Source organism: Podarcis melisellensis, assembly GCF_964234715.1.
Source record: "Podarcis melisellensis genome assembly, chromosome: 10".
Lineage (NCBI taxonomy): Eukaryota > Metazoa > Chordata > Lepidosauria > Squamata > Lacertidae > Podarcis > Podarcis melisellensis.
This window is the reverse complement of record NC_138542.1, coordinates 54,388,567-54,402,695: the sequence shown is the minus strand read 5'-3', so window position 1 is coordinate 54,402,695 and position 14,129 is coordinate 54,388,567. Positions and strand designations below refer to the sequence as shown.

The 14,129-nt window shown below is 44.8% G+C and overlaps 1 protein-coding gene across 2 annotated transcripts in view; it reads right to left on the bottom strand.

The window, feature by feature from the left end:
- The window catches only part of TMEM178B (transmembrane protein 178B), a 265,596-nt gene extending 255,121 nt beyond the window's left edge, over nucleotides 1–10,475 (bottom strand). Inside the window, exons 1-2 of one of the 2 annotated variants that reach the window (XM_081927407.1) lie at nucleotides 7,935–10,475; nucleotides 7,217–7,231 (exon numbers count right to left, since the gene is read on the bottom strand). In XM_081927407.1, the coding sequence (XP_081783533.1) occupies nucleotides 7,217–7,231; nucleotides 7,935–8,316 (397 nt within the window). In that variant the 5' untranslated portion in view covers nucleotides 8,317–10,475. The remainder of the gene's footprint in view (nucleotides 1–7,216; nucleotides 7,232–7,934) is intronic. The other variant, XM_081927408.1, reaches the window with a different exon arrangement.
- Nucleotides 10,476–14,129: the final 3,654 nt, after the last annotated feature.

The window sequence follows — 14,129 nt, the reverse complement described above, 5'->3', positions numbered from 1 at the left end:
GTCTGGTAGTTGTTGTTCTCTTTGACATCTGGTGGGAGGGCGTTCCACAGGGAAGGCGCCACTACCGAGAAGGCCCTCTGCCTGGTTCCCTGTAATACCCTGTAAGGTATTGCACAGAAGCACCCTTTTCTGAAACCCTGGAGAGCTGTGGCCGCACAATCCTGAAGAAGCAGGCAATGGCCTCTGACTTGGCAAAAGGAATTTTCCTCTGTGTACACATTGTGCAAGTAAGCCATGATTGCATCTCTTCTGTACTAACACCCTGCATTTCTCCCCGCCCCCCAAAGTACAAGGCACAGTTTGCTGGCCTTGCCTTGGGATGCTGGAAGGATTTCATACTCAGAAAAAAAGAAAAACACGTGAATCTTTCCCCAGACCAACAAAACATTGCATTGCACTCAGTCTTACCTTGGGGAAAAGAGGAAAGAGTCAAGCAACAATATGTGACAGATGTTAGACCCATCACTTAACGCATGATAGGAAAATACCATGGCAATGAAAGAAAGAAAGGAAGAAACAAAGAATTCCCCCTAGCGGGTCCTTGTCTTAGCAGAGGGTTCATATTTAAGGAGGTAAACAAATGGTCACTGAAACCCTTAGATAAATAAAAAAAATTGCCTCAAAGGTGAACTGAAAACTTAGTTGTTAATAAAATAAATAGATTGTGACTATATATGGTTGAGGTATTATAGGGAAGGATCCAAGAGAGATGGCTGGTTGGCCATGGTTGAGAACCGGATACTCGACTAGATGGCCTTTTGGTCTGATTCAGCAGGGCTCTTATGTTATGTCCTTACATATGGGAGCAGATGAGCAACAGGGAGGGAATCATGTGGCTGAGAACAATGTAAAAGTTATGGAGGCAAATTCCACCCACTGTCATGAACTGCCAAGACAATAGGGAGTAGGAAGAGGAGGAAGGCAATCCTGGTGAGGGGTGTAGCCAGGACTAGGACACACTGGGGCAAGCAGGGGATGGGGAAGGGAGTACTCATAGGGTGACGGAGGATGACAAGGGAATGGAGGTCAGTGCATAGGAACCAGAGCAGCAGGACCTTCACCAGAGCCAGGGGGTCCCTATCTCCAGAGGGCCCCTATCTCTGAGGCATAGGGAGCAGTGGGTGGGATGTTCCAGGAGGCACAGGCAGACAAGGGCCCACAGCCCACCTCCCTAGCTGGCCAGGTGAGGCTTGCTAATTCTAGGAGGAAGTGTGTGATTCATCAGCTGGAGTAGGCTTGGAACACGTAAGGTTCACATGTGTAGTCGAGCCCAGATGCTGCAATCAGCATGCAAAGTACAAAAGGGAAGCAGAGCTGAGGTGCAAAGGTGTCTGCTCAACTGACTATGTTGATGGACCTTTGATTGGATGCTCCTGGACCTCTATGGGGCTGTGCTTTGTGTTTGACTCTGGACTGTATCCTGTTTGCTGGACTTCATACTTGACTTACTTGGATGGACCCTGGATTGTGTTTCCTGACCTTCAGACTTTGAACTTTGCTTGCATGGATTGACCCCCCAGACTTTGAACTTTGGGTGACATACTGACTTGCCACCAGGTAGGCCAGGGGTTCAAGACACCCACTACCCTAAGACCAGGGCCAGTTTCCCTTCTCAGGAGTTTCTGGTGTGGGTGCCACTTCACCACAAACTAGAAAGAGGAATGTTTCAAGAAGCATACAAACAGTCTTCCCAGATGACAGTCAGTAGCCAACTAACCCATTTCATCTGTGTGGGGATTCCCACTTGTGCAGTGGAAACTCCCTCCCCAAATCTGTTCTGGGGGTTTCTCAAGAGCAGATTTGGAGAGGGCACAGGGTGTATGCAGGGACTGGATGGAGGGGAGTTCCATTGCACAAATGAAGATCTTCCTGCTGACAGTATGAGTTAGCTGGATACCAACCAGATCTTCCAAGGCAATGTGCAGTCAAATGCATATGAACCAATATAATAAAGGGATGAACTGCAGCAATACAAAGTCATTCAATAAAAAGCTAAGGAAAGAAACAAAAATCAAGCTCAGAGCCCCAAAAACTGCCAAATGAGGAAAGGCAGAGAAGTGGGATTCTCAGAGGGGTCAGAACATGTTTTTTCAACCACAGATGGAAGCTGGTTTCACAGCTTGTCTTATGCACAGTGATGTCTGCAGGTTGAAGCCAGCTCAGACCTTGTCTTGCCCCCTTCTCTCATGCATACTTTTATAAGAAGCCTAGATGTGTTGCTGCAGATGTGAGTTCATCATTCAGCTTTAAAAATTATCAAAAACTTATTTGAGGGTAAATCCTACTGAATTCATTGGAGCTTACATCTGAGTAAGCATCCACAAGGTTGCACTGCATGTGTCCTTGGGATTCCCTGTGGTACTCATTCCATCTTCTCTTTGTCTAGTTCCAATGCGGACCCATTGGGGTACTCGGTTTTGCCCCTCATAAGATGTAGGTGTGTATCAAAGCAATAGCTCAGAGTAATCCAGATACAAGCATTAAGAGACAACAAGACCAAATAAATTCTCTGAAGTGTATCTCCAGCTGAAGTCGGCATCAAGAACTGGGATTCTTGCTTTGTACCATTTCCTCCTTCACGATGGACTTCATTTCCTTTCTCTCTAGAAACAGATCTAACAGATCTCCTAAAGCAATTTATTGTGAAAGCAGTAGGTCAAAAGATCAGCTCCTTGGAACACTGTGTATCTGGAAATTCAGCTAGGAGTTCAGGAGTATTTTAAAGAAGAGTTTGGATTTGATATCCCGCCTTTCACTCCCTTTAAGGAGTCTCAAAGCGGCTAACATTCTCCTTTCCCTTCCTCCCCCACAACAAACACTCTGTGAGGTGAGTGGGGCTGAGAGACTTCACAGAAGTGTGACTGGCCCAAGGTCACCCAGCAGCTGCATGTGGAGGAGCGGAGACGCGAACCCGGTTCCCCAGATTACGAGACTACCGCTCTTAACCACTACACCACACTGGCTCTCAGTGGGGGGGATGTTCTAGGGCTCCATAATATCCCTAGGACCTCCATCTCCAACGTTCAAGCTGTGAGTGCCGTTACTTATGTAGCCAAAACAGCATGCAAACACACCTCACACCAGGGAGGCATCATGATGTGTGGTTTGGCCCTTGAGATTCATGCTCCCCCTGTCTGTATCTTCTTTTATAGCAATATATAGCTTCATGTTATCCTGCTTGTTGCGGTTGTATTACTGTTTACTATAATGCTTTATTGCTTTGATTGTTAGCCCTCTGTGAAACTAGTGTTTAAAAGCAGGATATGAATCCTTAAAAGTGTAGGGGGGTGTATTCTGCATTTCCAAGGAACTGATCCTTCCTACATTCTGAAACTCTGTGCCCACTGGTATTAAGCAGGGCACCTTTGCTATGCTGTTTTCAGCAGCTGCTAAAACAGGTAGATTTGCCATGTAACGTAAATTTAGCATGGGTTTTAATGTTGTTTTATTTAAATATTTTATTTTAAAGCATTTATAAACCACTAAGTGGTGTACAACCTAAGAACAGTATCATTAAAACAAAACAAAAATGCAAGACAGTGTTGTTGTTGTTGTTGTTGTTGTTGTTGTTGTTAAACTGCTTCTTTTATTCTAAAACAAAAAATGAATTACTAGAGGTGATGAATTACTCCTCCATTCTTACACAACATTGAGGACATACTGCAAGCCTTAGAAAGAGCTTGCCCAGTTGATCTTAATGACCAACAGGGCCTGTCCTACCATTAGGCAAAGTGAGGCAACTGTCTCAGGTGGCAGAGGCTTTGGGGCAGCAATAGGAACCCCTGCCTATATCTCCCAAGTTCCCAACCATTCCCCCTCTGTTGCCACATGGCCTTTACTGGGCTCCTTAATCTAACCCGCTGCCTCAGTGGAGGATGCTACTGCATCACCAGTGTTGAAGATGCTGCTTCAGCCAACTTCTGGATGTGTAATTGGAAGCAAGCATCTAGTCCTCCACCAAAGCAGCAAAATATCTTGGGCTGACTGTGATGAGCAGCACATATGGAGGGGGAGGCGGCAAAAGGTAGCTCAAGATCTGCTGGCAGTTGTCTGGGTGGTATGCAGTAGATCATCAAGGATTTATTTTGATTAAAAAATTGCAAACTGAACATCTCCCCTTCCCCACATTTGCCCAACCCTAAGGCATAGCTCAGATGTAAACAATAATAGCAAAGGTCATGCAAGCACTGAAGTGGCAAGAGAATGAAAGTTGCTGTTATCAATATGAAAGAAAATGTTAACACAGCTATATATTGCAGAACATGGCAGGTACAGTCTGTCCTCTAGAGTCCTTGTTTCTGCACTGGATGAATGGCCACCATTCCAGCATAAAAGTCTCTCAGGGTTGGTTTGCTGGTTTGTTTGCCCTCCAGCCAGTTGAAGTTTTTGTGTCAGCTTTTTAAGGATTTTCTATCCCCCACAAAAAACAAAAAATTATATTATCCCATTTTAGTTCATATAAACTTTCTGCTTCTTTCCAGTTTCTAGCTATCAATATTCTTGAGGCCATTAATAACTAACCAATTAAATGTTTATGTAATAATCCTTGGTTATCTCCACTGAATATACCCAACAATACTATTTCAAGTGGAGTTCCCCCCCTCCTCGGTTTTCCCAGTATTTTTAATATTTCTATAAAAATCTCATCCCAGAACTAGACAACTTTGGCACAGTCCCACCACATATGCGTGAAGGAACTGTGAGCTGTACGTGCCCTCCAGCAAATAGGTGAGTATGACTTATCCATTTTAGCTATTTTGTAGGCGTTAAATGCCATTTTTGCATTAGTTTCAAAGAAATTTATTTTAAACTAGCTGAGGTTATTTTATAAGGATTTTTTCCCCACATAGCCGCCCAATCTTCATCATGATTTCCCAGTTTGCTTAACAATAGCAACAACCAAATAGCCCACACATAGACTGGACTGTCTCAAAGTAGCCCACATCTTCTGCTTGGTGAAGTTGCATCTTATTGGTTAACACACATATTAGGCTGCTGAGATGAAGAAATCTTGAAGTAACCAGTAATGGATTTTAGTATGGAAGCTTGGTTCTCATCTTCAAAACAAATCCCTGTGCTCAGTGGCTACTCTGAGACATCATGTTATTTCATTCTAAGTCTACGTCTTCTGCATCCCTGTCTTCTCTTGGTGGATCTCAGAGTTTTAGTAAAACAAAACTTAGATCTCAGAAACCACAAGACAGACCTCCCTTGCTAAATGGGGCCAAAAAAAATCATTTAGAGATCCTAGTCCTAAACCAGCTCCCATTGACTCTGACCATGAGTCATGCTAGCTGGGGTTGGTGGCAATTTGTTAACATCTAGAAAGCCACTGTTTCTTGCTTCTTTACAGTAGTGCTAAATTCTTATTGTGTTTGATGCTCAAAAATCTCTCTTAACACATCTCATTTCATTTTATGCAATGGCTTGTGAAGGCTTTGCTCTAAGAGATTACCTGTATTATAGGTCTTATAAAATGTTTCAAATAAATAAATTGGAGTTGTGGCAGGGAAGAGTAGACAAATACCATACATTTCCTATTCGATGTATCAGACTCTTTTTTAGATTTCAAAAAATCTAACATACTATCACATTCCCATCAGTCTCAAAAAAACCATACTATTTCCATTTTGCTAATGGACAGTTGAGGCCATGCACGGTTGTTTGCCCAAAGCTACTAAGTTAGCTCGTGCCTGAGGCAACTTGTAATGTAGATTTTCCAGATTTACACCTGTGTCAATATCTGCCCTACTTAATAGTAACCCAGCTGAATTAGACCAAAGGCCTGTCTAGCCCAGTATCCTATTTCACAATGGCCAACCAAACAACTCTGCAAAATCCAGAAGCAGGACATGAGGAAAATGCCCCATCTGCACTGTTATTCCCCAGTGACTGGTACTCAGAGCCATGTTGCTTCCCATACTGGTGGCAAAATAAAGCCATCAGTGCCTGGGAGCCATTGACAGCATTTGTCTAATCCCCTTTCAAAACAGTCTATGATGGCAGCTATCATTACACCATGGACTAGCAAATTCTATAGTTGTACTATGTGCTGTGTAAATAAATATTTCCTCTTGCCTTTCCTGAATCTTCCAACATTCACTTTCATTGGGAGTCCCTGGATTCTAGAAGGGAAAACATATCTCTGTTCTCTACAACACCCACACTTTTGTTTGCCAGAGCCATGTCCCACTTTACTCACCTGTCCCCCACCCACCCAAACTAAAAAGCCCCAAATACTGTGACCTACCCTCATAAAGGAGTTACAGGAGTGCTCAAATTCAGAGCCTGATCATTTTGGTTGCTCCTGTCTTCATTTTCCAGCTCTAGATTTGAGATGCAGTGACCAAAACCATACACAATATTTCAAGTGTGGCTGCACCAAAGATTTGTACAAAGGCATTGCAATATTGGCAGTATATTGCCAAGCTAAAAGCTGGGGGTTATTTGCACCTATGAGCAACAGAGACCTAAGTTACTTATCAAAATAAGAGGTCTGTCCAAGATGTAGTCCCATCATTCCTTTTGGTCCTACGCCAAGAAACCCAAAGCCTGACCTAGAAGAATCCTTGGTTTCCCTGCTGAGCCTGCCAATCAGGATGCTTGTTGTGATGACAGCTTCTGAGCATGGACAGTTGCCCATTACAAATTGCAACAGGGCCAAGAATGCATTTCATGAAGTCACTAAACAGCCGCTAGCTCATAACGCCTTCTAGCCATTAAACCTCAAAGTTGTGTTTGAACTCGAACTCATAACAAATAGCCAACAGGCTTCCAACTGCTCATTCATAAAGAGTGTTTGATGTCAGGGTGTTGACCTTTGCAATCCTTTGTGTATAGCAAATGAACCAAAGTTATATATTTATGCAAATGCACTTGGAATCTATGTTGAAGACAAACATATTTTTAACAGAGCTTGAGAAGGATAAAGCTAGCTAAACAGAAGCTCTATAAAATAAAGGAAAAACCAGCCTAATCCCTATATGCAAAGAAAACCTTGCAGGCGATCTTTTAAATTCATCCAGGAACTACTGGAGGATATTCTGTTTTGCAGCAAAAAGATATAATAACGTGGGCAGAAACCAAGCAAAAACAATCCACTTGTTCCTTCACATACCTTTTTTCTAGATAAATATTTAACTGAAGCTGCTTCATTATATACCTTTTTGCGTACTGTGCTATGAGCAGAAGAAATAATCCAAGTAGATTGACTAACCTTGTTGGCCAAATGCTGCATGAAAAAGGAGGAAATGATATATGTGCGCTTTTTGTCAACATATGACTCTCCTTGGGGAGGAGGCATAACATTATTTCATTTTAGAGCTTTAACAGGGTACTTTTGCCAAATGAAATTCAATGATCTCTTTTTAAATAACCTGTAACCACTGAGCTTGAACATGCACATATTCTATCCCCACCTCCTGCTTGCACTTCTCCTTGCTTGCTCCCTATCTGATGTTTAGAGAAGTCTATTAGTTTATTCAGAAGTAAGCTAGCTTTCTAGCGTAAGATTAGCGACAACCAAAAATTAGCAGGATTCAGTTAATCGGGGTCAAATTCAAAATGCTCATCTGGTTATTTTCTGCACTGTTTATGCATTAAGTAAAGAGTTCTAAATGCCACAGTGATTTGTGGCCTTATTAAAAAAAATTATACAGAGCAGAAGATTTGAGGACCATGCAGAACCCCTTCCTATAAAGTCTATAAGCCCAGCAGAATGTCTCGACCTTCATATATGTTCCAAGTCAAGTCACTCAGAGCATAGCCAACAACCGTCCTTCCCACAGAAAAGAAAACTCTCTCAACTGCGATTGTTGGGCTAATGGGATAATCTAGTGGGTGCACTTGTCGGCATTGCACAGTATCTTTGCACCTGGTTTCAGCTTATTCAATAAACTTATATTGGACAACTGCTTCTGAGAAAGAAACCCTACCTTTAGCAATGAGCTCCTCCAAGTCCAGGTCAAATCCCAGCCGGTGGCATTTCCTCCACAGCCCCATGTTAGTAGAGTTGTACTGTCTGTTGCACTCATCAACGGCACTCATGGCAAAGAGCTGCCTCCTGTTTCTTGCCAAGAGAAGTTTCCCTTCCCAACGGTCCAATCTAGACCTGCTGGCTCTGAGGGGCAGGTTGTTGTTAGAGTTATAAATGAAGCCGGGGTCATTCCTCCGGGTGGTGATGCTTTTGCACCGTTCCCTGTGCTTCCTGGCATCAGTTTCATACCAATGGTCAGAGCAGATCGCCACAGCCAGCATGCCTAGAGCACACAACGCTAAAGAGAGACCAGCATAGAGCAATAACCTTCCGGCAGCCATACCTTAGCTTCACAGAAAGACCATGGACATCTTCACTAGGTGGCAGAAAGCCCTTTGAACTGGATACCAGGTATGAGCCCAGCTCTTGGGCAGGTGTCACTGGACAGTGGCTTCCTTCAGTGATCACATAGAAGCAGGTGGAGATTCATCAAACTCTGGGGGAAGTGAGGAGAGGAAAAACTTATGCTCCAGAAGGAAAGAATCCTGGGCACTCATTCGCTTTTTCCTATGGGCAAGAGTAGGTGGGGGGTGGCAAAATGGCCAGGAAATTCTGAAGCTTTAGCTTCAATCAGTCTGCTAAGGCGGAGAGGTCTTGTCACTGGCCAGGAAACGGCAGTCAGTGGTAAACAGCCATCCCTTTCTTGTGTCTGGCCATCTGGATCAGTCTACTGAGCCCTTGCAGACTGAACCCACCCAGAAATACCAGAGGGGGGGCTTTAGATATTCTACCTCTCTCAGCCCTTTAAGGGGGCCACATTCAAGGAGTAGAAACGCTTGAAAATCAAAGTCCAAAAAAAAAAAGCCCCAATCTTCAGCTTCCCAGCCTCCAGCAACCTTGCTTCTAAACACCAGGAAGCCTGCGATGTGAAGTAGAGTGTGTTTTTATGATGGTGGTGATGATTTTGCAAGAATCCTGGTCACGGTCGATATGCTTGCTTGTTTCAGAGGACAGGCAGCGAAGGAAGAAAACTGCCCTTTGGTCGATTTCAATCCTGGGCTTTTTCTTGAAACACACACACAACGCACATCCAAGCCAGTCCTTTGCCTTCCTAACGCGGGAGTCCGGTAGCCCTGCTCCGTCGCCCCAGAAGTCCTGCAGCTTTGCAGCAATGCACTGACATCTTGGTTCTCTCGCCGAGCCGCCGCCGCCGCTCTGCCTGCCTGCCTGCCTGCCGACTCCTCCGACTCCTCCTCTTCGCCAACTGATTCAGCGCGTTTGTTGTGCTGCCTTGCGCCCGTGATCACGGCAACGTAAGGGGAGAATCGGCGATCGGCGATCGAGAACGCCGGATCACGGGCGGAAGAAGAGCGGCTGGGCTCTCGTCGTGGCCATCGTCAGCGGCAAGGAGGCGCACCCACCCGGGCACCCTGCCGCCCTCTCTGTCGGTTCCTCCCCCGGGGAGCGTGTGGCAGGCGGCGGGAGGACAGGCACGCACAGAAGCGCCGGGGAGCTTGGAGGAGCCGCGCGATTCAGCACCACGGACAGCGCCAGCTTCCTTCCGAGAGACCCGGCCCGCGGAATGTGTGTGTGTTTCCTCCTGCTGCTGCTGCTATTGCAAAGCGGTCCTCCTTCACCCCCTCCTTTTTTCCTATTCTCCCCCCCTTTTTTTTTTACACCGGGGCTTCCGTTTTCTGTTGAGCAAGGCTTTCCAACGTACAGATCCTATATATACAGACACACACAAAAAAACAACAATGGGGAGTCTTCGTTCACTCCCCGCTTACCGTTGCCAAAAAGAAAAACCCCACCCCGATGAATTAAAACACGATGGTAAATGGAAGGAGGGTAAAATTAATAAATAAATAACGCCAGCCTATTCCACTCAAAAGGAGGAGGGGGGTGGGCAATAAGCCTTTGCCTTGTCAATAGCTCACAGTCTGCACCATTTCCTTGCCACACGGCCTGATCTCCGTTGCAAGCAGCGCTATCTTCCTTTGTAGGCTTTCCCTCCCCCTTTTCGTAGCAGCTTCCTACCCGGCGCGATCCTGCTGTCAACAGCTGGAGAGATTGTCTTCTTCAGACATTTTGCTGGGCCGGACCTCCTTCCATCCCGCTTTTCTCCTCTAACGGGAAGAACTCGCCCATTCTCGCCAAGAGGCTGCCGGGCAGGTGAGATAGAGAGAGCCGGGGAGCCTTCGCAATGGCATTGCCTTCCCCCCGCTTGCAGGGCTGACTGGCTGGCTGGCTGCTGTTGCCCTTTTAATGCCCCCGCGCTAATAGCTCGAATATAAGAGCGGCTCCAAGTCTTCTGCCCACCTGGGAATCTCGCCTTCTTCAAACACGCCACCCTGCAGCCTTGGCTGAAGCCTACAGCCAGAGAATACAGAACGCCGAGCCAAAAGCTAGTGATGTCACCCATGCAGCGTGAGCCTCATTCCTTATTTCTCTAGCCTCCTTAAAGATAAACTGCACTCCTTCTCCGAGAGAGAAAATGCCTGGAGATTCGTCCTTTCCTTAAAGCAGGCAGAATAAAAACATGGCTCTGTATGCTGGGCTTCCTGATTTGGGGTCACCATGCCCTTTAAACCAGCCTAAAAACCCTAAATGGTCCTGTTGCACACTGTTACATGCACAAGCTGGAATCTAAATATTTCAGCATGCTTGGAAATCTGCAAATCTGCACCACAATCATTGTGAGACTTTTGCACAAAGGACCACTTTCCTGTACATTTTTTTTTTTTGCGGGGTGTACACATGCACACACACAGTAGTGTGGTCCAAACGATCATGGTAGCTGAGTTGTCATATCTCAACCTCAGACCCCCAGCTGGAAAAAGAAAAAGGAATATGGAGATTACGGTGCAGTCATATACATGCCTAGTCTACTCAAAAGTAAGTCCAGTTGAGTCTGATGGGGACTTACTCCTGGGTAAGTATATTGCAGCCGTAATCACCTACCATTTATACTGCTGGTGTGCAGATTAAGGAGCACTGTAAATTATTATGTATAGCCAAAGAGCTATATGTATTATTAATGAAACCAATACATAAACATATTCCAGACATGTATTTAGACAAATAGGGTTGTCAGCTACTCTGCATTTTCAGAGAAGTCCCTTGTGTTAAGAAGGACCTCACAGAAGTGCATAGAGAGAATTGGGCAAACTAAACCATACAAGGAAAGGAAGGTTTGGATGTAGGAACTCCATGGTGCCTTCACAAAACTTGTGAGAGTGTTGCAGTGAGGGCGGGAGTGAATTTCTGCTATCACCCAGATACCTGCAACACAAGCTGATTTTTTTTCCTACTACATTACATTGAAAGTAAATGGAGCGTCATGTCTCTTGAACCCTGGCTGTTGAATAGCAGCACATAGTATTTCCATAAAATGCTAGAAGTATGAAGCCGACCTATCAGGAAAGACCATTTGTCCAACTAACCCAGAGTTGCTAACTCTGGTTGGCAGCAGTTCAACAGCAGGGCTCTTTTTAGGAATGGGATCTCTGCCCCCATCTAAACCCTGTCTAGCATGGTGGGTCGGTGGTTTGCATCATTCTGCACAGTTTTAAAGCACTTGTCATAATCTGTACAGTTTGCTTTTTACTCCCTTCAACCTCACTGCTTACAATTCTCCACCAACGCACAAACACGCACGTATGTACGTGTGTGTGTGTGTGTGTGTGTGTACTTGCCAACTAAGTACAGTGGTACCTCAGGTTAAGTACTTAATAAATTCCGGAGGTCCGTACTTAACCTGAAACTGTTCTTAACCTGAAGCACCACTTTAGCTAATGAGGCCTCCCGCTGCCGCTGCGCCACCAGAGCACGATTTCTGTTCTCATCCTGAAGCAAATTTCTTAACCTGAAGCTCTATTTCTGGGTTAGCGGACTCTGTAACCTGAAGCGTATGTAACCCGAGGTACCACTTTATAACACTTCATGCAGCTGTGTTGTTTTTTAACTGACTCCTAGGACTTCACCCCTCAGCGCTGACTCTCTGGTGCAAGTCCTTGGCTGTGGACATACCATACATTTAAAGCACATTCCTCATAGTAACCTGGGAACTCAAGTTTTTAAGGCGGCTGGGAATTGTAGCTCAGCTACGGGTAAACTATAGTTCCCAGGATTCTAGAAAAGAGGCCCGTGCTTTATGTGTATGGAGTGTACACAATCCTGGGTCCTAGCTCCTCTCCAAGATCTGCTTACAACTCAGCCATGACACAACAGAAAACTGAGGTTTCCAAAAAAATCAACATTTCCAACGATTTATTATAAAAACAAAATGTATCTCTCTGGTTGTCTGGGATAAGTGTCAAATGTACTGAGATAGTGTTTTGCTCCAAAAGAACAGATACGTTTCAACCTAAAAACATAAACCGTAGAATTCTTAATCCAAAACTATACACAGTTTCAATATTTGTCAACCTCGGCAACAAATTAAATGTGGCTTTCTCTCCAATGCGGTGAAACAAAAGCTGAATCAAATTGGAGGCAGGGGAGAGAGAATCTGAATTTACAAGCATAAGTCATGTCAGTTCGCAGATTTCTTGCCTGAGGACAAAATTGACAGATTTGTCACCAGTGTAATTATGCCGCAAAATTCAGAAAAGTTGTAGATAGCTGTGTGGCCCCATTATAAAATCCAAACTTCGCAGTACGCCAAGACTTTTAAGACAAACCAGGATGTTAGAAAGGATGTTTTCAAGGTCTCAGAAACAAAGTTATGTGGCGTTCATAATCATTCTCTCATCTGATGCTTGGAAAGGAAATATAGAGGGCAAATATTCCCTTTTTTTTATATATCAGCATTTGCTGGAACCGATCTCATCCAAGTATGAACAGCCATGTGACATGAATTCATCCATTTGTTGTTGCAGTCCTGCAGGCTCCAGGTTCTAGATGTGTGGCTAGAATCAGGATGGAGGACAACTTCGCCTCCTGGTTGCTATGTCACCAGATGCGCTTTGCAGCCACCTCAAGGTTCGTGGATGCTTAGCAACTGCAGGAATGTTTTCTCCATTTTCTTCAAACATCCAACAAAATAGCTAGCTTGGAAACTGATAAGCCACTTCTATTAGAGAGAGGAGGCAATGGCTGGCTAGATTATTAGACCTTGGTCCTCCAAGATATTGCTGAACTGCAAGTCCCACCATCCTAGAACACTAGACATACTGGCTGGGGTTTACAGTAATTAGAGACTTAAAACAAATGGAACATCAGTGGGCTACGATGTTTGGAATATGACAGTAGTTCATCTATGAGTCTTTATCTAACTACATTAAAAATCATGACTTAATCCATTATGCCTTTAGTACTGCCACTTAGTTGTGGCAGGGCATGGGAACCTTTGGCCAAACACATAAACCCTTATTTCTCCCCTAATAACCTTGCTGAAATCAGTACTTAAAATCAGGGCAGTTCAATTGACCATCTTGATTCAAAATGGCATCCAACGACAAAAACACGTACATCTTCAGAACCAAAAGTTGGCTATGATCTCATGAAAGGTATCCAGAGGCACAGGAAAGCACAAAATATGTAGAAGAACATACCAGTGGAGCATAAGTGTGACCACAAGCATTAAACAAAAGAAGCTTTGTTGTACTTACTCAGAGCATTGGGCCACTTGGCTCAGCATTGTCTACACTGAATGGCAGCGACTCTCCAGAGTTTCTGAAAATTGTCTTCCCCTCAGTCCTTCCTGGAGGTTATGGGGATGGAACGTGGGGCCTTCTGCATGCAAGGCATGTGTATACCGCTAGGCCAGGCATGGCCAAACTTGGCCCTCCAGCTGTTTTGGGACTACAATTCCCATCATCCCTGACTACTGGTCCTGTTAGCTAGGGATGATGGGAGTTGTAGTCCCAAAACAGCTAGAGGGCCAAGTTTGGCCATGCCTGCACTAGGTTATGGCCCTTCCATGGAGGCAAAGAAATGTTCTTACAAGACTTCAGATCCACTACCCCACATCTGATCCCTAGGAGGAGGCCCTGAATGGCCAAGAGGCCTTAAGTCCTCAGCCAGCTCATAGCTCTTTCTTTTTCTGAGGCCCTCCCTTCTCCCTCTCTCAGAAAAAAAAATTGCCAACAAGTGTTTTACACACACACACACCTGTCTCATATGGAAGGTCGTCACCTTCTCCAGGCTTCAA